A 22,092-nucleotide genomic window follows, 5' to 3' on the forward strand; every position below is an offset into this window, starting at 1 on the left:
GATAGACCAAATGACATTGGATGAACCACCTTTTCATTCATAAAAACTTGCTTCTATCTTTCATCGCTTTTATCCTCATAGAATAATAACCAAAGAAACAGTACTTGATGGGCCTGCATTATCAGACGTTATTGGAAAGGTCTAGATAAGAATGCTGAACCACTTATTAATATTCTGTATGCAAACCCTTCTCTATAACCCAGAGTCATCCGTATCCTGGCAACCCTCAAAATTTTATTCTCATTGAATTGCTAGATCTTTATCAAAATATAATTATAGCCTTAATTTGAAAGATAAATTTTGATTGCCAGTGCCATGCCCAAAGGAAGAAATAATCAGGTGGGAGAGTGCTTGGCACAATTGTTAACCATATAATCAATGTCATGAATCACCCATCCCCTAAAAAAATAACTTTGGGGGAAGTTGTGAAGTAAGAAGGGAAAGAAATCATTGAGGCATAGATTTACTTATGCCTTCTACATTATGTTTGCTTTAGTATTGGCCATCTTGTCCCGACTGGATGAGATGAGAAATAGCCCCAATGTCTTCTTTCTACATGTCCAATTTATAGCAGGAAGTGACCCAGTTTACTACATCCCCTGGATCCCATCAGATTTCCTGGAAATAGACTTTGAAATAGATATTGGTGTGTGGGAAACATATTACAAAAGGCTCTTTGGGTCAAAGAATTAAGATGGAATTGGCAGAGAATAACTGTGATACAGTTACAACAAAGGTCCAATTCCATGGGGGAAATTCTGGGGCTGAGATGACCATTCGTAACTGTTTTGAATTGGGACAGGGTTATTAGTGATTGGCTGTTCACTGGCCTAGGAAGTAGTGTGAGCTTGGATGAGATGTCTCTCTTCAGTCCCACCAAGGGACCTGGCTGTAAGATGTCAGTCATCAGTGCCTACATCTGATGAATGGGTACCTGGGGAATGAGTGTTTGAGTCCTGATGAGGAAGGGGATGTGGGTGGTACATCAAAGCACACACTGAATTTTCACTGGCTGTAAAGAAAAGATCTGAAATAAAACCCTTATGGCTTGAGCGCACAAGCCCATTCTGTAGAATAGCTCCAGAAACAGCCAGGATTCCTCTCGTACATGCCGTCACCTTTCGTGACTTGCTGGGAAAGAGTAGATGGAGATCAGAAATAGTCTCTTCCTCTCATCTAGTTGGTATGCTACTGGCTCTTCAGAAAAGGTCTTTCATTTATGTCTCAGTATGGATACTGGTAACTTTTTAAAATTTGATTCTTTCGAGACACAGTATGGGAGGGACAAGAGAGCAGAAGTCACCACTTCTATTCCCTTCTCTCCTATGTCTATTCTGCCTCTATGCTTTCATTTATTAGGGGGAAAGAATAGAACCAAGCAGCTGGAAGCCTTTCTCCCCTGGTGTAAAAGGAATCATATATATGTATGCATATGTACAATTATATATATTTTTAAATTTGTTTTGGGGCCACACCCAGCAATGCTCAGGGTTCACTATTGGCTCTGTGCTCAGGAATCACTCCTGGTAGTGCTGGGATTCAAACCTGGACTTGGTTCTACAATAAAAGTGCCTTTACCTCTATCCTACACTGTTCCTGAGGCTTTTGGAATCCTCAAATTTATAAATATATACACCTCTGCCTTGATCACTCAGTCTGTTTCTACTTCTCCTGGTACTCATGCCTGTGGTTAATTTCTGCCTTGCGCCTGCCACTTGGTCTCATTCTATTGGCAAAACAAGTCACAGGCCTAACCTGGAGAAGGCCTGGAAGCTGTTGTATTTGTGGGGACCCTAAGCCGGCTGGACAGAACTCCTAGAGGGGCTCCCTGGAGAGGAAGGATCCTAGAATCTACACAGAAAGAGACAAAAACTCAGCAAGTTCAGCATCCCCAAGACATGCCCAGTTGGGCACACCCCAGACTTCAGAATCTTAAACCAATAGACTGGCTGTTGTTTTCTAAGCCAGTATGTCTTAGGGTGGTTTCTTATGCAATAATAGACAAAACCACCCCAACTAGCAATTACCTCAAGAGTCATGTAACTGCCAGCTCTGGACCGCCCCCACCAACTCAACTGCCTTTCTGCCTTTTAACCTTGTGCTGAAGAATCCTTCCTCATTTGATAGCTGCTTCTAACAAGGAAACAAACATCATGATTACTTCACAATAGTTACTGCCTAGCCAGATAAGTGGACCAAAAATCTTTAAAGGGGAAAAATGGCCTTAGATTGGCTGTGGAAGCTAGACCTTTAGGACTGGGCTTTCTCACTAGCAGAGTAGCTCAAGGCTATGTATCAATTTCATAGTTTGGGGCTCAAATGACTCTTGTCATAGGCCTTCAAGGCTACTCACTAAAAGAAGAAACTTAGAAGATTAAATCCTAGGCATCAGAATCTGCACTGATTGGACACTTCTGAGAGCGCTGGAAGACATGATGGACTAAGATGATCCAGGACTAGATCACCCCAAATCAAACCTTAGATCTGTCACTTGTTAGCCATAAAACCATAGTGCTTTAGCAACCCTATCTATAAAGGCATATAGTTCCTACCACCCATCATTATTGTGGGGAGTAAATGAGTTAATATCTACATAGGGCATAGACCAATGCCTGGTTATTCTGGGCCTGACTATAAATTCTTCTATCAGAAGAACTTGTTTGTGTGTGTGGATTTGCACTGATTTATAATAATATGAATGATGATTTTAGTGATTATAAAATGAAAGGCAGTGTATATTATGTTCTCTGAAAAAAATCATCATGTATAGAACACACACACACACACACATATATATATATATTCATTATATACATATATCTGATTCCAGGCCTGATGTATGCTGTGTCACACTGGGCAAGTCTTAGAGAACAAAGGAATAAAGACAACGATCTTGCCTAAGGAGGCTAGACCAGATGGTCCCTCTAGGAGCCTTTTATGTCTGTATATCTTTCCAAGTCTCTGAGCAGTGGGCAGGCAGAATTACTACCACTTTAAGATGGAAAATGGTTATTTAGCAATGTGACTTGTCCAGAGCCAAACCCAAACCTCAAAGTGGAGCTAAAGGGTGGGAGGCTTCTTCCACGACAGGGAGCTTAATGGTCCTCACCCCGGCTACTTTTCCAGCTGCTTGCCAAGTGAGCTGTGTTCACACGGAACCTAGATGGGGACGAAGTGTGCCATTTCTGGGCCAATCCTCCACGTTCGCTCTTTCCTCTTCTGCTGACTTCATATAGAGGAATCCAGGAGGGAGACCGAGACCCGAGGGGGTGGAAGAGCCACAACATTTCTTGTCACCATAACTCAAACTTATTGAATAAGAAATAAAGCTATGACAATAGTTGAGCAGGGATCACTGACATCTCCTTTGTTAGGAGCAAAGTCAATGATGTCTTTATGAAATTGGAATCAAACCCATGATCTTCCCATCTACTCTTCTAAATGGGCCAAAGAATTAGCTACTGTTGCCTGGAGCCTTTTGGCTACTCCAAATCATCAGTAGCCTAGTAGCCTTGTATCTCCTCCAAGGAACAAGAAGATGAAGGAGATTATAAAGCTAAACAAGCTAGCAATCGTTTCTGACAGCTCTACCAGAAGACAGGGGGAATGACAGACCTCTCTCTCTCTGTCTCTGTCTCTGTCTCTGTCTCTCTCTCTCTCTCTCTCTCTCTCTCATTGCTTTCTCTATCCTGATCTCTTCCTTCCCCAATCAAACTCACTATCTTATTTGACCAGTTTTAAGAGCTATAAAAAAGAAAACTGTCCAAATCAAAATTCACTCTGAAAGCCGGGTAGGTTTTATCTCGAATGAGATCTACGGGTGAGGATTCACACCTTCCCAGGCAAATTCCACTACTCTTTAGCTTATTTCCTTCTCTGTAGGAAAAAAATAGGAGTTTACATGGTTTTTAGCAATTACTAATGATTTTCTTGCAAATAGCAATAACAACAAGCAAATCAGAAACAGAGGGAGCCTTTCCCCCTTCAAGTCGGATTCCACTAGCAAAGAAAAAGTGACTGTAGGGAAGAGCAGGCTTTTGAAAAGAAAATAATGGGAGAAGCCAGGCCGGCTGGCAGGAACCAGCAGGAGAGACTGGGGCTCCCAACAGTCACTGTGATCCTGGACAGTCCTCAGGCCCCTTCTGACTGCACCTCGTTTGGTACCTTCCCCGTCAGACACACTGGTTACCCCTCATTTACCGGAGGAGATTCCTCACGCAACTGGCCAAGGGTTTCCAACTGAAAAGACAAGAGTGGCACCCCAGCTGCCGTCTGCACCCCAGGAAACTGACATGATGTCAGTGCCGCCTGCTGCCTCTGGCCCTCCGTATTCCGGGCCATACTCCTCTGGGGGAGTGGTCTGCTGGCCCCTGAAGCACAGAGGCGGAAGCCCCAGATAGATGGCTGGGTGGGACTCAGTGAATGTAAAGCTGCAGGTTCCCCGTGGCTGGGGGTGGGGAAGGGGTCTCTCTCCCGGCTCCCATCCCCCAATCTTGCAGCCTGACTGCTCTGGGCCTCACACAAGAACAGAGAGCCCAGCGCCCCCCCCACCCCCACCAGCCCCGCACCCTCATTGGCCTGCCTGGAGACTGCACTGCTCTGAAGGGTCCCGGCCCGGGCGCAGGCCGGGGATGGGTGGGTCTGGGGGAGGCCCGCTGAGCTGCAGTGAAGGGAGACCCCGTCCCTGTAATAGTGGGGTCAAGCCAAGCCGCATCTCCAGCCGCAGGGCTATTTTTAGACGCTGTTATCTTTGCCTTGCTCACACGCAGCTGTGAAAAAACAAACTGGTGACCAGGAGGCACCGCACTGCAAAATGACAACCTCCGAATGCAAGAGTTCCCAAACTCCAGAGCCGGCCAGAAAGAAAGGGCCAAACCCTGGCCCCATCGGGCGCGCGTCCCCTCCCCCCAGCCACGGGCCCTCAGGTGCGGTTTGGCCCTTTCACTGACCACACCGTCTGGGCTGGCATGCCTCGGCCCAGGGCAGCTCTACCCCCTCCCCCCTCCCTGGCACGCCGCGCCCACCCTACCGCCGACACGCACCGAGGGGGACCTAGTGGACAGGTGTGCCAAGGAAGCAGACTCGAGGGGGTTAACACTGCCACAAAAGGCAAAGCTCCCGCTCCCTCGCCTCCCCCAGCTCATCGGAACAGTCGGTTCTCTCACAGCATCAAGCCTGCTCCATGGCCGAGCGAGGGCTGCACAGGCAGATGTCACCCCACACCGAGTGGCAGGGCAGGAAAAGAGGAGAAGGCTCCGAGCGAGCGACACCCCCCCCGGCCACTTGTCCCCCAAGGCCGAGCCTCGGGGCGCCCTCCCACTCGCAGCCTCCTCGAGGTGCCCGGCGCCCCTGCGGGGAGCCTCGTCCGAGGGGGGCTGCAGGGTTGCAGCGCGTGCTGCGACCCTCCCGCGGGTAAGGGCCTGGGCAGCCCCGAGGAAAAGTGGCGCCCCGCCCCAGAACCCGGGAATGGGGGCTGGGGAGGAGGCGGCAAACTTCAAAGCTGCAGCTGCAATATGCTTTGAAAAATCAATCAAGGACCCCCGAACGCCAGAGCTGCTCCCTTCGGCCCTGGGCGCTCTGCGCGGTGCACCTAGACCGCTAGCTCACCCCCGCCCAGCCCCGCTCAGGGGACCGGCTCCGAGACCTCATCGGGGACCGGGGGCGGGGTGGGGGGGATTTCCTCTCCGGCCAGCGCGCGGCAGGGCTGCGGCTCCTCCGTTCTCCGTCCCCCAAGTTCACCCACCACCCCGAGGTGCGGAAAATGAGTTTCAAACCATGTCACCCACCCCCCGGACCCCCGCGCCATCCCCCAGTGGGTCCCATCTCACACACACCCGCGTGGCCTGGGCTGCGAGTCGCCGAGCATCCCGGGGGGTTGCGGTGGGGCGCCGCGCCGAGGCTGGCTTCCCCGGGCGCCCGCTCCGGCTCGGGTTCGGCCCTGGGCAGTCCGGCCGCGCATCGTTCCCCGGGTGCGGAGATCCTACCGCCCGTGCGCCCTGGGCGCGCCGCCGGGCCCCGCGCCGGCTCCCCGGGAATGCGGCCGTCAGGTGAGGTAGGCATGCGTGCCGGCTCCGCAGCGAAGCAGCAGCTGGCTGGGGCGCCGGGCTCGGGATCTGCCTCTTCTCCCTCTCCCCGCCGAGGAGAGGCCTCTCGGGGCTTTCCAGCGCCTTGTTGCGTTAGGACCGCATTCCCCCTTCCTTCTCCCTTTTATGTGAGTTTCTCCTTCAGCTGCAAAAAGGGAGATCACGGGAGTCCATGCCCAGCTCCAACCTAACTCAGTCCACAGGCAGGCAGAGAATTATGAATGGATGCTGCCTTCCGATGAGGAAGTCGACTGGGGAGGTCTCTGCGCACGGCGCTCTCCATCAAAGCCGGGGCATTGGCCCCTCCACTGCTTCAGTGCTGCAGGCTGAGACACCTAATTGACCACTGGGAAATCAGGTGCCGGGAGACCTGGGCGGGACGTAGCCCTGGAGCCACGCTGGGATCGAGCGCCTTGCCGGTGCAGACAGCTTCGATTTACAGCCCAGTGAATGGAGGGGACTGCGGCAGCCAAACCTCCCGGGCAGCAGGCACGGTTGCACCAACGCTCTGCAGACAGCCGCCCGGCTCCGCGAACATCTCCCGGCTCCGCTGGGCTACAGGGAACCTGCTAAAAATAATCCGTCCCCTGTCGCCAGCCGCAGTGAGCTGCAGGACTCAGCCCCCGGCACCAAACTCGGTGGCGCGCGGGGAGCCGGCCACAAGGCGGGCCCGGTGCGCTCGGCTAGAGCCGGGGCTGCGGAGGATGCGAGCTCCGGATTTCTAGTACCTGTGCGTTTCCTTCTCCCGTCGCGCGACCGCCTATGCTGCGCGTTACCCATGCCCCGAGTGGTGGCGGGCTGGGCACATCACCAACAGGCTGGACAGACCGCGGCTGCTCAGCACCGCACCCCTGTGGCTCCCTCTCACCTCCCCTGTCCCCAGCCCCCGACCAGCAGCCGCGGAATCAGAGATGCCACCGCGCCAACTCCCGCAGCCCCAGCAAGGAGGTGGCGGGGGAGGAGGGGGGACTCGGATGGGGCAAGTGCCCGCGAGTTTCAGGAATAGCGAGGTCCGAAAAATGGAATCTCGCGTCCCCTCCCCCTCTTCATCTCTGGACGCCCAAAGCTCGCGTCCTAGACACAACTCGCCCTGCCCAGGCTTCCAAACACTGCAGAGACAATGCACTCATCTTTAGGGACGGCGCGTTTACTACACCAGCTCGGAGGTTGAACCGGGGTGAAAAAGCCTGGCAGCCGTGTGTAAGCCCGAGTGTGGAGGCTGGCAGGTGCTATATCTAAAACAGCCGCCTGCAGAAGACAGACAGCCATTTAGGGCCACTTAAAACACAGCACTTAAGGGCTACAGCCCCATCTATAACAACAGGAAATCCAGGAAATGAAATTATCCAGAAGATGCCTTGTGGGAATCCCAGGTTTTGGTCATCCGTCTTGATGCCTTGGAAATCCACTGAGGGCGATCTTGAATTTTCCGACCCCCTATTTTCAAACAGGGAGGTTTCTGCCCTGGGTGGCTTTGCATGTGTGCCCAGTACTGTATAGATGAAGCCTCCAACTCCTCCCTAATTCACAAATTGTGGTGAATCGCTCCACTTGCCAAGGTCACAAGAAATCACTGGGTTTGCACAAGCAGCGAGAGGCAGAATTTCCTAATTGGCAGTACTATGAATTATGATTGTGGTCACATGAAATAACACATTGAACCCAAGTTAGTCAAGGTTGGCTGCTCCCCAACCAGACTCACCCCAACCTCCCCAGAGAGTTGCCAGGCCACTGCTGAATGGAGACCCTCGGGGACGTTGTGGCTAGAAGAGGATGGAGGAGCAGGAGGAGGGGGCAAGGTCCCCACTCCACTCCAGACCGGATGAGAAGAGAACTATGAACCCCAAAGCTTCAGGGGTGGGGAGGCAAAGGAAGAGAATGCACTGGAGAGGAGAGATCCCTGCGTCAGAGAAACAGGAGCTCAGGAGGGAAGGGGGGAGGGTCAGCTCAGAAACCAGAAGGAACAAAAGGGATTCAAGAAGGAAGAGCAGGATCAAGAATGTGAGCAAGGTCAGTAGGACCAGTTCTGCTAACCATGGGTAGACCTGGGCCCCTAGGCCTTATCGAGTGGACACTGATGGCACAGAGCTTCGATAAAGAGAGGGTTTGCCTTGATTTCCCTCATCAAAGGACCAGCTGCACCAACTCCGTGCTGGCAGTGTTAGAGGTGTGCATGCATTCTCAGGACCATCACACCTGCCAAAGCAGACATGGGCGGACGCCTGGCCATCTGTGTGTTCACACACTTCCAGACTGATTTCACATGGGCACCCAAATCCCACCATGCGGGAACCCAACCTGCACGGGCCTTGAAATGAGAGTTTATGTTCAGGGAAGAAAATGGCTGCCTTGTACAAGGAACTGAAGCAAGATGGCAGGGAGCAGGGGTCCGGCACAAATCATACATCCTATAGAGAATGGCTGAGCTGCTCTGAGTTTTCAGAGTTGCCCTACGAAGGGAGTGCTTGGATGGGCAAGGAGTCCCTGAGAACTCCAAATAGCAGGGACAGTGGCCAATGCCTTCTCTTTGCACTGAGAGTGCAGTAATGAGGCTGGGGTTAACAATGACGATGAAATGGCCATGGACCCAGATTGCTGATTATTTGGATTACACTTTAGCCAGCACCATGGTGTAGAGAGAGGGGCTTCTGTTTGAATTCTGCCTCCTCTATGTCTTAGCAGGGTGGCCTTGGGGATATAATTTGACTTCTCTGAACCTTGGTTTCCTCATAGGTAGTTGATGCAATCAGGCTATCAAATGTATAGAGTTGTTGGGGGGCCACATAAAATAGTACCCAGTACCATGATGTAGGGCTGGAGCGATAGCACAGTGGGTAGGGCGTTTGCCTTGCATGCAGCCAACATGGCTGAACTGAGTTCGATTCCTCCACCCCTCTCGGAGAGCCCGGCAAGCTACCAAGAGTATTTCGCCCGCACGGCAAAGCCTGGCAAGCTCCCCATGACTTATTCCATATGCCAAACACAGTAACAAGTCTCACAATGTTACTGGGCCCGCTTGAGCAAATCGAGCAACAACAGGAGGACAGTGACAGTGACAGTGACCATGACGTAACAGCACATAATGGAAGCCCAATAAAAGGAGAGCGTTATGAATGGTGGCTGGCATCTTCACGTGTATGCCTACATTTTAGTTCAGACGTCCCATTCCCTACTACAGCGACAGTGCCAGCTGCTTCCAATGGCTTAATGCTGATGATGTGCCACCTGATCCCTCAAGCACTGTTAAGTGCAGCCCTGGAGGCCCCTTGAACACCACCAGGGGGACCTGGGTAATCATTGGCAATTCAGGTCCTGGCAGCAGGGCATGCTGGCGTTGAACCATAGACCCAGTTGGGGGAGCGTCTCTAGCAGGGGCCCCAGGCCTCCCGAGCGCTTCTTGGAAGGTTCAAAAAGAAAATCAATTCCTTATGAGTTATTATCAGAAAATATACTTGATCTGTGTCCCTATTTTCGATACCTCTTTATATACCCGAGGTTGCAGACCAAAGTTCATGAGTGGGAAAAGTTTCAGAAACAGTGCTCTAGTTTAGGGATCAATCTCCTCCACCATGGACAGAGATGATTTAGAGCAGGGAGCAGGAAATGTGTCCTGAAAAGGGCCAGATAATACATATTTTAGGCATTGTAGATTAGGCTCTATTGTAGCTCTTCTGCTTTGCCTTGGTAGTGCGAAAACAGTCATCGGTAAGGTGTAACTGAATGGATGCGGCTGTCTTCTAATAAAAATTTATCCACAAAAACAGGCTGTGGGGATTAAGTTAGCCCACAAATCAGTTTGCCAATCACCTATGACTTGGGACGCATCTATTTTCTTAAGTATTTTGGAAAATGAAGATGTCTACATAGGCGTTTTTCTATATCATTAAAGCTTATCTAGTTACAGCAGTTTTCTGAAGCCTTCATTTCAAAGGCTTCCCCTTTAAAAAACCAGCTAGTTTTTTTTTTTAAGATAGTTCCACCAAATTATCTCCCTCTTTCTCCTACAGCCACCCTCCCTTGCAGGGTTAGGTTCAGCCATTCTGTGCTTCAGTCAGTAGAATGGGGGCAGAGATTTGTGCCTCCAGGTCTGACCCATTTAAAAACTCCTACCCATCCCTACACCCTCCCTTTTTTCCCCTTTGTCTGAACATGGAGGGTCTAGAAGTGGTGGGAGTCCAAAGGGGAAGGAGCCTGGGTACTCAGATGATTCTGCTGACCTGCATTAAATGGCAATGTAAAGGAGAAATAAACCACTGAGATGTTGGAGGTTTTATTACCAGAATTAGCCTACCTTGAACAATTCACTTTCCTATCTCTTTAATCAGATGATACAAAACACAATTTAATGCTTTGCTGATTACTTAGGGTCTTTATTAAGAAGGCTTATTATTGGTTTCTATGGCAACAATTTTCAAAGACTCGTTTTTAGGTTTCCAACTCTTTCCTTGATATTTAGTTCTCTACTCTCATTTGTCTCTCATTTGTCTCTCTCCCCAGTAGGCTGAGGAAAGGAGTCACCTATGGCTGGGTAACATCTGTCCATTAAAAAGCAGTTACTAATGGTCTGAGCAAGGATCTAAGTAAGAAAGAACATGGGCTTGCTAACCACAATTTGCAGCCTTGGGAAGTTCCGTCCACTTATTTTCAGGCTTCACGCTGTGTTGCAGAGAACTGAAGTTACCGGAATCTCAGCATCTCTGAGAAAAATGGGACATTTTGGTATTATCTAGCTGACACCTTTTCAAAGCTTTCATTTGTCTACTAGGCATTTTGTAGAATCCATACTAAAAGTTCCAGTTCTATCCCTTGAACTTGATGAGCTATTCAGCTCTCTAAATGCTTCTTGATTTTCTACACATAGGTTATATGGCCCCAAATCTGTTTTTCAGAGAGGCTACCACCATAGTGTTCAGGGGCCCCAGAGCCCCTAGAAATGCTGAGGTTGGTGCTGAGGCTACAGGTGTCAAAGCTCTCAGGCTCAGCAATGATAGGGGGGACCGAGGCTACACCCAGTGGTGCTGGCAGGGTACCACGTAGTGTTGGGCCTCAAACTCAGGGCTTTGATTGTGCTCTACCACTTGACCTAGCTCCCAGCCACACCCAAATTAAATTAATTATATTAATTGGGGTGAGCATACCTGGCAGTGCTCAGAGCTTACTCCTGCCTCTGCACTCAGGAACCACTCCTGACAACTTGAGAGACCATCTGGGGAGCCCTGAATCAAACTCAGGTAGGCTGTGTGCAAGGCAACTTTAATTATACCAGATAATAAAAAATAAATATAAAAAATAAATACATCTGAACTGTTATACTATCTCTCCAGCCTCAACCCCAATCAATTTTAAACTCATCTGTTCTGCTTAATTATTTGTCGACACCAAAAGATCTTGGTTGACACCTATCTTATTGAAGATGGAATGACTGACTCAAAACGTTTACATAATTGTATTCTCATTCCCGAAGTGGTATGTGTATATATATATATATAATACACGGTATATATATTATATATTTTACTGGCGCCCACTTGAGCAAATCGACGATTAACAGGAAGTCAAGTGATCAAGTAATCAAGTGATGGTATATATTAGAGATATCTTTTAATTTGTGTATATATAAATGTACATACCTTATATATGTATATTGTAGATGTGTAGATGTATATACATATACAATTGTATTGTGTATATATATATGTACTTATATATGTATTATATATGTATATAATATATACATGTTAGCATGCCAGAGTCTCGTTCGTTATCGGAATTAACCAGACAAATCGCTCCACCAACTAAGAACGGCCATGCACCACCACCCACGGAATCGAGAAAGAGCTGTCAATTTGTCAATCCTGTCCGTGTCCGGGCCGGGTGAGGTTTCCTGTGTTGAGACCAGCCACCACCATGCTGAGACCACTCTCCGCACACATGAAGGTACTGGCAGAGGGACAAAGCCACGCGGGTTCCGGGGCCGAGATCTCCAAGCCTACTCGGATTGGAGTCAAGCATCCTCCACCCAGATCCTCCAAATTCCAGTAGGCGGGGGTCACACCCACCACCTGGCCCCCTGGCGCCCTGTAATCCCATCAACGGCCAAGACTCAGAGACTATAAAATCCAGCTCCCGGTCGAGAACAGTGCAGTCTCCTGCCCCGGCGCCTGGCTGTTCCTCGCCGGGGCCCCTTGGAGGGGAGCGGGTTGAGCTTTCCTCCCCACCCCGACCAGGGCTCCAGCAGCCGAAGACCTCCAGGACCAGCCACCACCATGCTGAGACCACTCTCCGCACACATGAAGGTACTGGCAGAGGGACAAAGCCACGCGGGTTCCGGGGCCCGCATGGCCGCGAATGCATCTTATCAGGACATCTTTTTATGACATCTTATTATCTCATTCCTACTTTGGACAAACTTGCAGGCTATCGAGTGTAGCCTGCCCACAGGGCAGAGCCTGGCAAACTCCCCGTGGCGTACCAAATATGCCAAATACCAGTAACAATGATGGGTCTCATTCTCCTAAAGAGCCTTGAATATAATCTCAGGGCTAGGATGAATGAGACGTTACTGGGGCCTGCTCGAGGCAATCGACGAATAACAGGATGATGAATGAAAATGAATATATACATTATATATACATTATGTGTATATACACATTATGTGTATATATCTTATATATGTGTATGTATATGTATATATGTTAGGGCAATTTACCAAGAGCTCTCTATTGTGGTTATAGCTGGTGTTTGGATTATTCTGACAGCTGGGGATGTGGTCTTTTTTCAGCATACTGAAGGAAGCAGGAGAGGAAGTGGTGGGAGAATCAAAGGGAAGGAGATTGCAGGAGGCTGGAGAGTCTAAATAAATACCTTGCTAGACTAATTTTACATATTTTAAATTCTAAGACCCAAGATAATCAGATTTAAATGGTCTGCTCGGTCTATTTCTTCATTTGTGAAACAATGAGGATGGAGATGAGCTGTAGGGTTGAAGATTTCCGCTAGTCTGCTCTTTCTAGAAGTCTATCATTCTGTGAAACATGGAACCAGAGATATATTCTGTGATAATTTCTGATCAACAGTAGTTATTTCTGCTTCCCATTTATGCTGATTATCCAGAATGGAACACTCTTTACATGAACTTGCCTCTGTCAAGGTCAATAACTTGTTTTGTGATTTGCCCAAGCTGGGTAGATTTTTGGCCCCAGACTGACCTTGCTGGTGACCTTGGGGATCTCATTTCCAGGTCTTCTCGCCACCACATATATTCCTTTTGCATTTTTATTCTATTTGGCCCCGATGATTGAAACCAGGTTTGTCTCCAACTTTACTTCCCTTGAGCAAGTTGGATGTCCCCTCCATAGCTGCAGATGTGGCTGCGCCTTCCTTTTCAATCTGCCAAGTAGCAGCTCATTACTAGTGCTCTGCCCCATCATTGCTCACAGGAGACCCTATGACTTCAGAAGAAATCACTGCTATAAAATGACTCACTTGTTCATAAGAAACTATGTGTTTATTCATATATATTGTATCATAACAAATGTAAATTAATTTCAGGGCTCAACTACCCAAGCTAATATATATATGGCTGCCTGTATAAAATTTCTCTCCTAGAATTCTTCCAACCATCTGGCATAAACTACTGTATTGTGACCTGTTAAAATAAGTAACAGCTGTGATAATCCCTCTGGATTTATAGCAAGTTATAAAGTTTTGCATATACTGGAAATGCATATAAAATAATAAATAAAACTATTATCATTCTGTGCTGTCTGGGTGGGAATTATGATGATTTAGTCAAAATGGAGTCCTATGGAATGCATCAGAGGAGAAGTGGAGGTCTGACCCAATCTTGTCTCTTCTATCCCCCAAAGATCAGTATCAGCAGAGTTCCAAGATATGGTTAAAACAATACCCAATGTAAATGTATCTTTTCCAAGAGAATATATTCTCCATATATCGCTTTCCAACTTATATTCTTTCAAAATATTAAAGGTTGGTTTCCAAAAACCCCATAGTCAATCCAGACCATAAAGAAAAACAAGGTAAATGCAAATCAAAATGCGACATTTGTAGCACCAAAACTAAGAATTACCTTAATTGTTATCATTGCCAAGGTCCCAGGTTGAAAAATACTATGTTGAGGCTGGAGCAATAGCACAGTGGGTAGAGCATTTGCCTTGCACGTGGCCAACCCAGGTTTGATTTCCAGTATCCCATATGGTCCCCCCAAGCACCGCCAGGAGTGATTCCTGAGTGCATCAGCCAGGAGTAACCCCTGTGCATCGGCGGATGTGATCCAAAAAGCAAAAAAAGAAAACAAAAACAAAAAAACCACGATGTTAAAGTCATCTCTCCAAGATATACATTGTGTGGATAAAGCAGGCTGGGTTATATTGCAGGGAAAAGGATCAGGGAGTTTTGATTCTTACAAAAGTGATTATATCTACTATACATGAATTTCATACAATTAAGGGGCTAGGGGAGGAAATGGACATGTAATGGCTTTTCACTGAGCATTGCACCATAATCTGTAGTCCTCGTAGCAGTATTAGGCATTACAGTTCCCATTCTTGCTATTAAGGAAATGGATATTCAGCGGTGTTTAGTAACTTGTCCAAGGGCATGCCATTAACAAATTGGGAGCCCACATTATAGAGAAGCCCAACTTCCATCCTCCAGTCTGCATGTGTCAGGTTCCCTGTGCTATAGGGTTTGGCAAAAAGTATCACCCAGGTGAGTAGTTCAGAGATACCCTCAAGATATAATCTGTAGATAGAAGGAAGAGAAGTAGAGAATATATTTAAAGTCTACATATACCAAGCTGGGGAGGAAGCTCTAGAAGACTGAAATGAGTTTTTGGCCTGTGAGAGTCCAGGGTTCCATCCCTGGGACCACACATTCTCCCAGCACTGGTAGGGAAAAAAAATCCCAAGCCCTGTGGGGTATGATCTGTGAAAATAAACAGGTATAAAGAATACACATACAATGCAGAAGCCCAGAAATCCCTCCTGGAAATAGGGTAATGCCAAGGAACAAGAAGAAATACAATGTGTAAGAATGTGGTGTTATTTTGGTAATGGTAAGAACTGTGGTGTCTTCTTAAAAAGATGGCACATCTAAAGACAAAGGTGAAAGAGTAAGAGATGTCCAACTCCTTTCTCCAAACACTGGGAAACTTACAGATGGAGTCTCTATCTGTAATAGGAATAGGAAGAAAGGAATAATTACAAACTAAATTAGAGCCAAATTGAACCATCAGTGAAAGGAAGAAATAATGGCTACAACTAAATACCTAGAGCAGTGGCTCTCAACCAGAATTTTTCTATAGTGAAATCAAGCGCTGAACTGTTAATCACTACATTAATTATTAACTTTATTTAATAGTAAAAAATGTTCAGCATTTAGAGTTCTCACTAGTTTTGACGAAAGTCATTTCTTTTGAGGAAAATGCTGCTGAGTAATATATGTGTTAATTGTTCAGCTATCCTAATGTGTGCACTATTTCTTCTTTTAATAAATATGAGAACTTTTGAACTTTGAAAATTTTCTATTTCTTTATCTCACTGCCCTCTAGTTAGACAAATGCAAAATAATTAACAAGCCACTATTTATATTTATATGTCCATGGGTTTTTCATTTGGTATTTACAGTACTGAGTGGAGACACTAATTTAGTTCATTTTAGTTCTTGAAAAACAGAGTATGTAATGAAAGGGGTTCCCTTTTAGTTGACTCCGACAAACCTTTATGAGGAGCATGTAAAGGAGGAGACAAAGGGAAAACACCTCTTTTGTAGTACTGAGAAAATATGTCTGTCTGGATTCAACAATGTTTTACATTTGTGGTATAATATGTACATGTACTAATTATGTTCCAGAAGAGGGGAGGTTTTATTAAGAAACTTTATGAATTAGTTAAAGGCTGTATTTTAGTATTGTAGTTTCTTTGAGTTAGGGTTCTAAACTTGATCCTCACCAGCTTACAGATAAAGTCTCTCAAAAGGAAGGAAGGAAGGAAGGAAGGAAGGAAGGAAGGAAGGAAGGAATAATTAAAAATGAAATTATCCATCCAGTGTCTGGGTCCAAGACTATCCTAAACTAATAACTGGGCCCAGACATTGGATGGATTCCTTGTCTAGCCTGAGAATTTCATTAATTGTCTTATAGGTCGAATCAGAAAGGAAATATCCAGGTCACTGTATATCACTGTCCTCCCGTTGTTCATCGATTTGCTTGAGCGGGCCCAGTCACGTCTCTATTGGAGACTTTGTTGTTACTGTGTTTGACATATCAAATACATCACGGGGAGCTTGCCAGGCTCTGCCTTGTGGGCGAGATACTCTCGGTAGTTTGCCGGGCTCTCCGAGAGGGGCGGAGGAATCGGGTCGGCCATGTTGGCTGCATGCAAGGCAAACGCCCTACCGCTGTGCTATTGCTCCAGCCCATCCAGGTCAGGGTAGAAATAAAAATGATACCATGTGTTGGCCCGGCAAGCTACCAAGAGTATTCGATATGCCAAACACAGTAACAACAAAGTCTCCAATGGAGACTTTACTGGGCCCGCTCGAGCAAATCGACCATCAACGGGAGGGCCTTTACCTTTTACCTTTTACCATGTGTTTGAGAGGGAAGGGTTCTTCATTTAAGGATGGGATCCAGTCGCACAACAGAAAGAGAAATGATCAAATAAGTGGAACATACAACATATGAGTAGCTATACTAAAGAGGTCAGCTACAGATGCTTAGCCTTCCTTTTACTTCCTTCCCTTTGCTGTTGCTGTTGATACCACCATTGTGTCATTGTTGTCATCACTGTGTCTCGTTGTAGTATACTGGGGATCACAACTAGCAGAACAGTTACTGATGCGAGGAAATGTTGGGCACTTGTGTCCTCATTCATTCAAGGCAGGTGCTCTGCCACTAAACTACATACCTGGGCCCCTTCTTGTCAAATGCCCTTTATCTATGCTTAACCACCTGGAGTGTGACATGGAAGAGAATGGAAGCTCAGTCTATCCTGTTCCTGAAGGGTTTTGATTTAGTTATTCATTTCTAAAATAAGGAAGGGGAAGCACTGGGAAGTTTCCAAAGAATAATTTCATACTAAATGGATCATATGTTAGAAAGTTGCTTTGCATATAGGAGCTCTTCTACTCATAAATATTTCTTAATAATCTTAAGAATTTTTTTAAAAATGAATTTTTTTTATAACGGAGAGAGAACAGACAGTTCTGGTGTGTTCATTTGTCTCAGAGAGGGAACAGTTTTAGAATCATAAAGATGCAAATCTCAGTAGATGCAAATGACTTTTTCTGCCTTCCTGGGAAGCTTATTATACACACAAGGGGGGTTGATGCTGCTGCTGGCGGGACCTTGAGAAACTTGAGAGAATGTCCATCCTAGGATCTGCCCACTGCAAGGATGCAGATATGTCACTTTGGCTCCCATTCAGTGCCCTCCCCCAGGCTGTGGTCAGTAAGCCATGTCAATGGAAGTTGCAGGATGTGGAGGGCTCACTGCTTGAAGACTGTTGCATGTTCATTTGTAAGTTTTTCTTTTTAATCCAGTGTACATTTTCCCATGGAAAAGGAGTTACAAATATCATTTACAGTTCTTAGTTTGACCATCAAGACTGGTTTCTGCTGGTAATGAATGTTAATATAGCTCAATAATATGGTTTTGAAAATTAATCTAAATGCTAGTGACCAATGCAATATAAGAATAACTAGAGAAGGGCTAGAGCGTTAGTACAGAAGGCAGGGTGCTTGCCTTGCATTCAGCCGACACGGGCTCAGTCCCCAGCATCCCAATATGGTCTCCCACTCATCGTCAGGAGTAATTTCTAAGTGCAGAGACAGGACTAATCCTCGAACATCCCTGGATTTGGTACCCCCCAAGCTTTTAAAGTTAAAAAGGGATAGAGAAAGAATGGCAGGTTGATGAGGACTTTGGGGTGTACAATTATGTTATATATCTCTTTGAAAGTATTAATGAGCTACTATTTCAAAAATATTTTTGAGAGTCTACAATACACTAGGCAATATTATATATAGCAGAGATGAAAAACCCATTCTACCTTAAAGAAGCCTATAGAATTGCTCATTCTACTGAAACTACACTAACTAAATATGGTTTTCATAACAACTTCTCCATATTCCTTCAATACAGTGTTGTCCATTGGGGCTCAGAAAACTACAGAATAGATGTGGGGGGAAGGATATTTCCAGACCACAAGTTTTACTCAATAATTATTTGGGAAGATATTCTTTTGATATTAGATCATATAGATGCTGGCACTTACTCTAAGGAGCTATTTACAATGATGCATCTGATTACATGGAAATCTCAGGATCTTCTGAAAGACTGTTGCAGGCCATACCCCACGCTACTACCTTTCATCTAGTCTTCGCCTAGTGGCTCAGATCTACTTAGCAATATGGTTCCATCCTATTTTCTTGAAAACAACACTAAAATATAGGTATGCATAATATATGGGGCATGGGGAGAGAGATGTCTAAACCACCCTGAGTTATTTTAGGGAAGAATTCACAAAGAAGGTAATGCTTAGGCCAAAACTTCCAAATCAACTAGAAGTTGAACATGTGAAATAGGTCATAAAAATGTTCTAAAAGAGAACAGTGTACATAGGAGGTAAGTGAGAGAGCCCAGGTGTAATGACAAAAGACAAGCAATATTGCAGGACTGAAATATGAAGCTGGCATAGAGACTTTCAAGGACATACACATCATCATCCCAAATGACAGGCAAGGAGGTGATGGAAAAAGATGTTGAGTATGAAATCTCTGTTCCAATCAACTACTGCTGCTGTTGGTCCGGGGTGGTTTGGTGATTATCCATAGCAAGGATCTTGGGAACTTTAAGAAATTAGATGCATGTATAAGGATGGCCAAGTGTAGAAGGGAGATCTTAAAAAATATGTTTCTGTCATTCTAGAAGGAGTTGTGATTCTATACACTACTTCTTACTTTGCTTAGAAACTTTGAACAAGATAAAGCATAATCCCTGAAAACACCTTCACTAGGATGTTGAAGTTGAGAAATCAGAAGGCAACGTGGCCTCTTTCTCACCATTGAAAAACACCATCTCTTTGTGCTGAACTGCCTGTGCATCCCAGGAAAGGTGAGAAAACCTGCCCTTTAACTTCTTGACCTACCACAACCTCTTTAATCCATCACCTTTTATGATCCCTGAAGACATTTACAACCCTCTTCTAAGAAATGAATATTTGGACAATATGTCATTGATAAATAATGCCGGGTAATAAATGCATCCATTACAGATAGTCAAGTTATCTAGCAAAGTTTTAGAGTTATTTGGGAACTGGAAGAGAAAGTTAAAAGTCTTAGCTACCCCTATCTTCTTCTCAAGATGCAGTTTACTATTTCACACCTCTTTTCAGCTCAGTGGGTGGGGTGTGTGGGGGTGTGTGTGGGGGGGCATCCTGCGAGTCAATTTTTATTCCTTCAAATCAGAAGTTGGTATCTACTTAGTTGATTATTGGTTTTATAGTTACACCTTCACTCAAATATCCACCCACTACTGAAATTGTAAATCAGCGTAGAAGATGCTATGCTGGGAAATGAAACAGGGTTAAAACACCTTCTGATACTTGGTTGATTCTGTTTTTTTTTTTTCAGAAGTGAGCTGATATTAACCACAGCATGCCAAGATATGAAAGAGGAAAGTCAGCCCCAAAAGGTAGATTAAAGGGGGAAAGGTTTTAATTGCTTGTAATTGATTGCATCATTTTCCTATAAGGGATTCTGACTGAGGGTTTTGTTCACCCACTTCCACCACCATCTCCTAATGATAATAACAACAAACACTGATTCAGTCCTTATTATGTCAAGCACTATGCTACACACTTCATTTTCAATATGTCATCCCGTCCTCACAAAAAGCCCACAAGATTTTGCAGATAAAAACCTATGCTTAAAGAGGTATGTTCCCAGAATTTTTCTTCTGGTTAACAAATTCATACCGATTCATCAAAGTCTAGATCAAACCTCATTCCCTCCAGGAAGCTTCCTTCCATTCCATTTTCACTTCTATCCCACATCCACTTTTTCTTTCGCCAATTGTTTTTGAAGACTTAAAAAAATAGACACAGAGATGAAATCACACCAGTTTGATTTGATCTTCCACTGAGTGCTAAGTGGGTTGCATCTCTGGATGTGGCTACAATACTTGAAAGATAGGGGGAGTCCTCAACTTTGCCTCAAATAGAGGGTAAGATGTAGGGAGATTCTGTACCTACATAATCTGATCCAGGCCTTGACATCTATTACATTGCAAAGAATTAAATTGGTGTCCTTTACCAAGTTTCAGATTTCATAGCTATTTTCTGCTTGATACTTTGGACCAAGGACAGAGAAATGTCACTGTCCTACAGAGAGCTCCAACCACAAGAATGTTGTAGAACAGGAAGGAAAGTCATCTTTTATCATTGAACTCAAAAGCTACCCTTCTTATATGAATCAAGGGTGTATCTTATCTCCCAGTTATTTCTTCTGAGTCCATCAGTGGCTGAGCCTGCCACCCTCATATAAAAGGAGGGTAGACAAAGAGAAGCAGAATGCGATTTGGCGGCAAAGAACATTTTTCCCCAGCAGAAAATGGAGTGACTTTTAGCTTATCTGCTGTCACCTTGTTAATGTGATCATTGTTCTTGAAAATAAAATCTCCTCTTCTTACCCATGATGTTTTTCCGTGTAAAAAAATGAAAAAAAAGGGAAACAAGCAAATGCCTAGAGAAGAGGGACAGAATGGGAAAATTAAAAACCTAATCAAGACAAGCTACAAATCAAGTTCTTCCTAAGGAAATGCACTCAACACACAATTATCTTAATTCTTCCAGGCAGCCATTTTTGCTTGCTTTCTGAAGTAGGTGTAGAAATTACTAGAAATACATGACCCCTGTCATCATCTGACTTTCAGAGCAGGAGCTACAGGCCTGCATTGTTGGTATGCTTAATTTATGGTCCACTTAAGTCAAGGGTTCTGGGACTGTTGATATTTGCCCCTGGCCTGTTTGCAAGCACATTCTTATTTCAAAATTAGTCATCAGTTCTAACTTGCTGATAAAAGGGTTCCAGGGCTAAAAACTTACATAGAAGAGAGATGCTAGTTGTTCCCAGCCGCATGCAAGCATAACATAAAGACAAGGCAGAGAAAGAGGAGTGATTTACTTTATCTTGAAGAAGAAATCGAAACTTCCTCTTTGCTGCGCTGCATAGTAGGGGCAAGAAAGGAGCAGATAACATTCCTGGGAGGCCTTGGTTCTTCAAAGCAGAGGAAATATTTGCCTCTTTCCCCTCATTGGAGTTTAACATTTGGCCTCTGGATGCTGAAGAGTCTGTTGTGGGTGGATATGGCTAAGATTAATTTCCTTCTTCATCTCCTTTCTGCCATTTTGAGAGTTCGTAGTTGCCACTACATTTAAGGCCAATGAATTATAGTCCCAGGCAAGGTCAGCATCCCTCAGTAGAGTGGAATTTCTTAGTATCCCCTCCAACAAAGGCAAAAGCGGAATTAATCAAAACTAAATACGCTTTACTTTGCTGCAAAATGTGGTCATTCATTACAAAAGATGTTGTCTTTGTTTTTAGAGAACAGACGTTTTCAAGTTTTGAAGATATTAAAGTGAGTGCATTCCATTGCCTTCTAAAAAGTAAAATAACAGAAACACCCCCAAACAAATTCCAAACATATAACTGCCTCAAATGATATACCTTTACTTACAAATCTTACCACAGTCACTTCAAAGTGGAAAAACCTGTGTTTTCTCCTGAACAGTATCTCTCCTTCTCTCCACTCACATCTACCTAAATTTCTTTCAATAAAGACTGTTTTGCTTCATCAAAAAGGTAAGTAACTTGGGACTAGAGAGATAGCTCAGTGGGCTGAGTACATGCTTTGCATATAGGCTCAATCCCTAGCGCGATATGGTGCCCCTAGCACAGCCAGGAGTGTCTGCAAAGCACTAAGTCAGGA

At 45.5% G+C, this 22,092-nt stretch overlaps 1 protein-coding gene across 2 annotated transcripts in view; it reads right to left on the reverse strand.

Moving 5' to 3' along the window:
• The window catches only part of NHS (NHS actin remodeling regulator), a 371,148-nt gene that overhangs the window by 71,431 nt on the left and 277,625 nt on the right, over positions 1-22,092 (reverse strand). Inside the window, exon 1 of one of the 2 annotated variants that reach the window (XM_056131257.1) lies at positions 5,835-6,906. The exons of the other annotated variant lie outside the window; for it this stretch is intronic. Within the exon in view, the coding sequence (XP_055987232.1) occupies positions 5,835-6,060 (226 nt within the window). The 5' untranslated portion in view covers positions 6,061-6,906. Of the gene's footprint in view, positions 1-5,834; positions 6,907-22,092 lie in introns of those variants that run through there. 2 annotated transcript variants of the gene reach the window in all.

Source organism: Sorex fumeus, unplaced genomic scaffold (genome assembly GCF_029834395.1).
Source record: "Sorex fumeus unplaced genomic scaffold, SorFum_2.1 ptg000086l, whole genome shotgun sequence".
Taxonomy (NCBI): domain Eukaryota; kingdom Metazoa; phylum Chordata; class Mammalia; order Eulipotyphla; family Soricidae; genus Sorex; species Sorex fumeus.